Below are 7,574 nucleotides of genomic sequence, written 5' to 3'. Positions count from 1 at the left end.
CCCCTGGGGCAGGACCCGGGTCCCCAAACACTTTTTAGGACAGTAACTTGCATATTAGCCTTTAAAATTAGCACTTTAGATTTTGAACGTTGGAGTCCCATAGACTTTAATAGGGTTCTAAAGTATGCTATATATACTAGCTCCGTCGAATCTTCTTTATACATTCGACAGACACTATAAACCATCAAAGACAGATTCGACCGTAATTCATGTGGATTTTCGGACGAATGCAATTTTTGACCAAAAAATGAAATAAATAAAAACGAATTTCGGGAGTAACTAAATAAATTAAGTTTTCGGACGAAAACGAAATTCCGAAACGAAATATTTTACTCTGCACATGTCTAATTGGGACCATTAAATCTATGGGTTTAGTTCCGTTTGAAGTTTCTCATGGTTCAATTCTCAGAAAATATAAATGTTTTGGAAATTTTAGTGGGTTCAGTGTTGTAGCAGAAAAGTAGTGACTGTTGCTTTTTACACAAATAATAAAAAAAATTAAAAAAAGCTTAAACATTTTCCATTGCAATAGAACTTGATGTTTTTAGCAAAAATGCAAACACAAGAAACACTTTAGATAATTATTCAATTTTATTATGCTTTTTGGCTGTTTGAACATGATTGCTGCTGTTTACTGCTAGTTGTGTGTCCGTTAATTATAACTAGAAAAAAAAAAAAAGAAAAAGAAAAAAGAAGAAGCATTCAAATCAAAGGTTTTGCACAACTTACATGTATTTTCACTGACTGTAACATTAATAAACAGATACTCTTTCTAACTGGACCAAGGTGATTTATCATTACAGCACTGGGACATAATGAAGCGGAATTGATATGGGTCAGTAATTATGTTTCTTTGTTTTCTGAGCCCTTTGGTCATTATATTCGTGAAGCGGAACAAAAAAATAAAATCCTGTTTTTAACAAACACACAGGCAAACAGATGTATTTTTATCAGTTCTACTGGATGAAATTGGATATGAATGCTTCTTGGGGAAATCCCTTGGGTTCCTACATCATTCTTTAGACCATTATTACAGAACCAAAAAAATAAAATAACTTCAGTGCATAATGATTAACAGATTAACATAGGAACTCAATGCTGTAACTCTTAATCCTCTATACGCTTCTGCTGAATTGCACTTACTTTATGCTACGAGATACCTGTGACATCAGAAATTATCACATAGAATTTTTTTTGTTTTCTTTAAGTCACATATATATGGTAACAATATTTCAGAATAAATGGCTACTATATTTGTATAGAAAATAATTTCTGTTTTAACAAAACACTGATGTTCATAATGGCTTTATGCATATATTGTATTTTTGATGTTAATTTCCAAAGGACGATCTGGTATTAGATTTATCTAACTAGGACTTTTTTCTTTTTCTTATGAAGATTCATAGCTGTAACTGTCACAGTACTAAACCCCTGTCATTTACTGCAAGTCATAAGACACAAATGGGCCATTCTGATCTGCACTATTGACTTCCACTAAACAAAATATGTCAACAGTTCGCTACACTTTGTCAACCTGGATGACGATACATTATTATTTTTTTTTTTCTGTTACAGTAAACTGGTCCATTGTTATACTAGGTATAAAAAATAACTCAGCTCTGTATCAAATCATGAATATGTCTTTATAAACATTGTCACACAATAAATATAACCAAGCATCGATTCAGCTTTAAAATTTTCAGCTGGTTATAAAGTAAAGTAAATAAAATTAAGTTTGGGAATCCAATGAACAGTTTTTAATGCCATGGTTACCATGTTAAACATCACTGAGCCAAAAATGGTATGTCTATAACAATTAATTTCTACAATAGGGAACCAACATTCAAATGTTGTTGTTGTTCAATATATCCCAAATTGTAATTCAATAGAAACATATACATTTTTGCATGTATTAAAAAAAATAAAAAGTATAACAAGCCATTCTGTATCATGGACCAATGCTTGATTGGCTACAGGTGATATTTTAATATGAGAGTCATGGCTGGACTTTCTGAAGTCATCATTAATAGTGGAGACAAAGCAACAATCTCTCCTTAGTATTGCTTCAGGTTGGGAATGTTTATAAAATAAGCCATACCAATTAATTTGTAAAGTGAAACCAACAAGAAAGAATGATGCTCAGCTTAAACAAATGATATCTATAGATACAAATTACACTCTAGAATATGTTTTTGGACGTGTCATTTTTGTATGCAAATCCTACACTGTAGGTTTTTGTTATTTTTTTTTGTTGTCTTCAGTGGTAGAAAATGTTGAGTAGTTGTCCATGAGAATGAGTCATACGTTTGTTACTGAGATCCCCAGAATGCCAATATTTGCAATGCAAAGAATTAGTGAAACCACTCCATGAAATGCCCTCAGGTTCTTGCCCACAGGTCACCGGGCTCTTCTTTAAGCAGCTCTAGACTGTCTTTCCAATATCACAAAACCAGTTTGAAACATTGGCAGCCTCATGTAGCTGCCTACACCCAGCAATCCAAATTGCCAGGCTGTTTTAGTGAACAGAAACAATGCCAGAAGATAACAAATCACTGCTTGTAGCAATCTGCTAGATCATTTTCATGTTAAATCTCCTGGGTACAGTGCCTGTGACGTCTGCTTCCACTACAGCACCATTGTTTTTACGAGGGACATATTCCAGATCAATGCTAGTTTTGTGCTTTCCTTTCCCTCGGCTCCAAACAAAAAGCAACAAGAAGCAAAATAAAACCACACCCAGGAATGTAAAGCAACCCATAGCTGTGGACACCAGTATTGTCTTAAGATCCAAAGAAAATGTCATGTTAGAATTGGTGCCATTAGTGTTGGTTTCATTTAATTCCGTAATAAACATGGGAGTCATATTGGTGTAGGAACGGTCGGGAACAAATCCTTTCACAGTAAGGGAAGCCGAGAAGGTATCATTTCCAGCAGCATTACTAGCAACACAAACATAGGTTCCGGTGTCTTGAATCTGGGCATACCTTATTTCCAGAGTGCCATTGACCAATACGGTGGCTCTTCCATGGGATTTTGCTGAAACCATCCTTCTTCGGGGGGTAACCCAGGCAATCATTGGTTGAGGATCTCCATCAGCATTGCAATTCATCTGCACCCTCTGCCCTTCATCTACATGCAACTGTTGCATTTCTCTTTCTTTGATTTTAGGTTTTTTACATATAAAGTATAGAGATAATACAGTGCTCTGGAATTCCTTAAATGATTTCTCTTTAATATTGTCTGGGCTTGCACATGTTGGCTGCTGACCTCCAAAGTTCAACATGGGATGCCTCTGCAGCATCCAAATGAGGCGACAGTCACATATTAGTGGGTTATTATCAATACAAAGTATTTCCAGAGCCTTTGGAGAATGGAAAACATTCTCTTCTAATGTTTCCAGCTGGTTCTGAGACACATTGAGTAAGCGCAGGAACCTGAGACCTTGAAAGGCATGGGGTTCAATAATGCGTATCTGGGCTCCAACTAAGTGTAGTTCCTGAAGGCGAACCAAGTCTCCCAGTGCTCCTGCTTCAATACTGCCAATGTGGTTAAAGGAAAGATTTAGGTGAGTTAAGTATACCAAGTGTTTTAAAGCATGATAAGGAATTATTGAGATATTGGTGTAGGTAATTGAGAGATATGTCAGGTTCAGACCATAAAAACTGTTTGCAGGTATGATATCCAGAAGAGGCCAATAACTGATATCCAAAATTTTCAGCCGGAACAATCTCTTGAAGGCAATTTCAGGCAACGCGTTAATGTTGAGATATTTTAAATGGAGACTATAGAGGTTGTGTAGATGTGAGAGAGCATCAGTAGGTACGGCTGTTAAGTTGCATTTCTCCAAGGTGAGCTGCTCCAGACTAAGCAGTCCACTAAAAGCTCGATGTGATATAAAAACGAGCTGATTATCTCCAACTTCAAGGGACTTTAAATTATGAAGACCCTGAAACATATAGTCTAATAAGATAACTATTTTGTTTTCACTTATATCAAGCTTAGTCAAGTTTGACAAACCTGTAAAGACACCCAGGTCCACCAGTTTTAAACGATTCCCTTTTAAGCTCAAAGAACGTAAATTAAAAAGATTGTTAAAAGCTCCAGGCTCCACATTTGAGATAATATTGTCGCTAAGGTCTATCTCCTCCAGCAAAGGATAACTCAAAAAATCCTCTGGGCCCACACTTTTCAGTTTGTTCTTACTTAAATCCAAAATCTTAGTCTCTATTGGGATGCCCTCTGGTATAGAGATGAGTCGTCTCCGATAACAGCTGACAGACTTGTTTTGCGCTGAGCATTCACAGCGGGCCGGACAGCCTAGAGTGGTCCCAACATAGACCAAAACCATGGTCACACACAGGATTAAATGCCAGCAAGATGTAGCCGTGTGAAGCATGACTCCTCCCATGAAGTATAACTTTCAGGTCACGGACCTAAAACAAGAAAAAGATAAAGGTGTTAAAACAGTATGTATATATTCTATAACATTCTATCATATTCAATCATATTCAACATTCAATCATATGACAACAATTTTCTTCATACATATAAGTTCAGCAGTCTGTAGAAATATGTGTACATTTTCATATTTGGCTTGACTTTTATATGATTTCAAGCAGCAAAAGCCTGACTCATTTTTCAAGTTTCTCTTATACTTGATGAGTAACAATGATGAAATCATGAAAGTGCTACTCCTACTTTGAAACAATTTGTCACCCTCCTTTTTATTAATGCAAAGTACAATTAATCAAGAGATAAACAGAGACTGGATATACAGAATTCAAGAAGTATTAATAAAGATTAGGCAAAAAGTTAATCAAATCATAATATGCTGTGAAAAGCACTTTAATCATTTAGGAATATGCAAGCTTGTAACTATTTTATTGTTTTCACAGTTTGGATACTAAGCATGATTGCAAGTAATTAAGTCGGCTCTCTTAGAAAACTTTCCACAACATAATATGACAGTGTTCTTGTTTATAATGTTGTTAACTACAAGAAAGATGAGACTATGATTGAAGCCAATGATGACAGTCTGTTCCTGTTCACTAATTATTTTGCACATTAGGTAAATTGGAATAATATATCACATTTCAAGCTTAGAATTCAATTAGAGGTGGTGTCATCTTTACTGCAAAATTATTCTTTGTTGCAATTGATACAAAGATGGCCTTCAGAAATAAAAAAGGGTAAATAAAATAGTAGGCCGTATGCTGTTAATCATTTCAACCAAGTAGAATTTCAGGGAAGATAAAGCACTAAATTCTTTTAGTTCTATGTATCTTGCAACGGCAATAATCAGGCATGCCACCTACATGTTCACAATGAATAACAGATAAGGCACTGTTTTAAATATTACTCAAATGTGACGTTCTTAAAGCTTACAAAGAATTTCCCACTAACAGCATATATCTTATACCTCATACTAACACACATATTCAGTGAGGCACAAATACCAAGTATAAAGTGCAGCATCTGCTATAGTTTGGTCTTTATATTATTACCTTAAAGTTATTTGCTATTGACCCCTAAAAGCATTACTTTTTGCTCTACTGTTCAGCTAACCTGGTACCACTTCTTATTTCAGTTCTGTTTTTACAACACCAAGATCACACAAACATAATTTTCTGAAAATGAGGTACGATGTCAGCTCCATATCACATTTATTTTTTATGAATGCCTGCAATGATGAATTAATATTTTAGCACATTGAGATTAAAGGCACCTATTTTTTACAAACTGCAATATACTCAAAAACATAAACAGGCTACAGAAGGATATCATTAATATCCTAGCCTGCCTTCCAAAACTTGAAAAAGCCATGACTCTGCAATTGTTTCTTGCATTAGCTTGGAGTAGAATGACTGGAGAGGTATATATATATATATATATATATATATATATTTTTTTTTTTTTTTTTTTAAATGGACTAATGAAAACTAGAGTGGATGCAAATTGGCAGTTGTTACCCAGACTGAACCATTACTAAAAAGGTTTTTATTGCTCTCTGTCACTATTGGGGGTATTTAAACACCTATCCAGCTTTAGTAATTTTCAGGGGTCACTGGAGGGCTTGCTGCCACTGAGACGGCATATAAATACAGTGTAAGGGGCATTCCCAGTGCATCATGGCAGGGGTTTTGGATTTATGCGGAGTATCAGTTAAGAGCCTGTAGAGATGGGAGATACCTTTTTGGTTGGGTCTCTTAGTGTTGTACAATTCCAGAATGCACCATAGCAGAGGGTTTTCCGACCAGTGCAGATGTGAGAGGGCTGAGAGGATCCTGAGATATTGAAAAAGTCCTTGGAGGGAATGTGACAATTATGTTGTAGATGTTGGAAAGAGGTAAATGAGGAGTTTTGGTACAGGTCTCCAATAGTCTATAGGCCGGCAGAGAGCTAGTTTGATATTGAGATGTCGAGGCTAATAAGCTGTAGGGCCAAGAGGGAGATGAGAAGAAGTGCCCAATAGGATATGCCTGTTGTGTGTTGGTAAATTGATTTCCATGTTCTAGTGGTCATGTTGACGGTGCCTATTTAAGATTGCTGTACCTGCTGTCCTAAGAGTAGGGCGCTGAAGAGCATTTTTGGACAGGTTGCTAATACCGTTGTTTTGAGTTGGAGCCATGTGTTCTGTTTCCCACTAGGATTTAGCTTGGTCCAGGATTGTTGCTTTGAAGTATGCTGAAATGTATGGTGTTCCCATTCCCCCGGTGGATGTGGGTGTGCACAAGATAGAGCGTTTTATCCTAGGGTGCTTCCCATTCCACATGAAGGAGTTTAACATGCCTTGCTGTTTGTGAAGATGTGATTGTGGAAAGGGGATAGGTAGAGTCCGAAATGTATAAAGTACATGAGATAAAATGTAAATTTTTAGATGCGGCCATCCCAGGAGGCTTGAATATGTTGTAGATCACGTACTGTTTTCTGAAGTTTGGAGATAACTTGAGAGAAGTTGTGAAGGATTAGTTGAGAAGTAGGTGTGGCCAACTGTATACCTAGGTAGGAAAAAGTGGAATCTGGAGCTCATGAGAAGGAGGTGATTGGAATCATGCTATGTTTTGTATTTGAGTCAATGTTAGCGCCACTCATGCAGGACTTGGAGAAATGAATGTTGTAGAGAGAGGATTTGCTTAAAAGATCCAGGGTGAGGTGGAGATGAGGTAATGATTGTACTGGGTTGGTTATGTAGATAATCACATCATCTGCGTATAGGACAATTTTGTGGATGTGGTCACCAACTTCAATACCAGAGATAAGTGGGTTTGTACGAATGGAATGGGCCAATGGATCCGTAATGAGGGTAGAAATTAGGGGGAGAAAATGGGTATCCATCCCATTTGATATACGGAAGAAGTCAGAGAGAATACCGGAGTTCACAACCTTGGCGCTAAGGTTGGAGTATAGTGCCATTATGGGTTGAAGAATTTGACCCAAGAAGCCACATTTTTCCAGAACTGCTTTAAGGAAACTCCAGTCGACCCTATCAAATGCCTTCTCCGCATATAAAGGCATAAAAAGAGAAGGCATTCAATGGTGTTTTACCCACTGTAGTAGGTCAATCTATCTATGTG

General features: G+C 36.7%; 1 protein-coding gene across 8 annotated transcripts in view; it reads right to left on the bottom strand.

Moving 5' to 3' along the window:
- Nucleotides 1–572: 572 nt before the first annotated feature.
- LINGO2 (leucine rich repeat and Ig domain containing 2) overlaps nt 573–7,574 on the bottom strand; it is a 2,286,714-nt gene continuing 2,279,712 nt past the window's right edge. For all 8 annotated transcript variants that reach the window (XM_077475131.1, XM_077475129.1, XM_077475130.1 and 5 more), the window contains one exon: nt 573–4,433. In XM_077475131.1, the coding sequence (XP_077331257.1) occupies nt 2,570–4,408 (1,839 nt within the window). In that variant the 5' untranslated portion in view covers nt 4,409–4,433 and the 3' untranslated portion in view covers nt 573–2,569. The remainder of the gene's footprint in view (nt 4,434–7,574) is intronic.

Source organism: Lithobates pipiens, unplaced genomic scaffold (assembly GCF_037356315.1).
Source record: "Lithobates pipiens isolate NorthernLeopardFrog02 unplaced genomic scaffold, aLitPip1_a1.2 Scaffold_13, whole genome shotgun sequence".
NCBI classification, from domain to species: Eukaryota; Metazoa; Chordata; class Amphibia; order Anura; family Ranidae; genus Lithobates; species Lithobates pipiens.
Note: the sequence above shows the minus strand (reverse complement) of the source record. Positions and strands in the feature narration are given on the sequence as shown.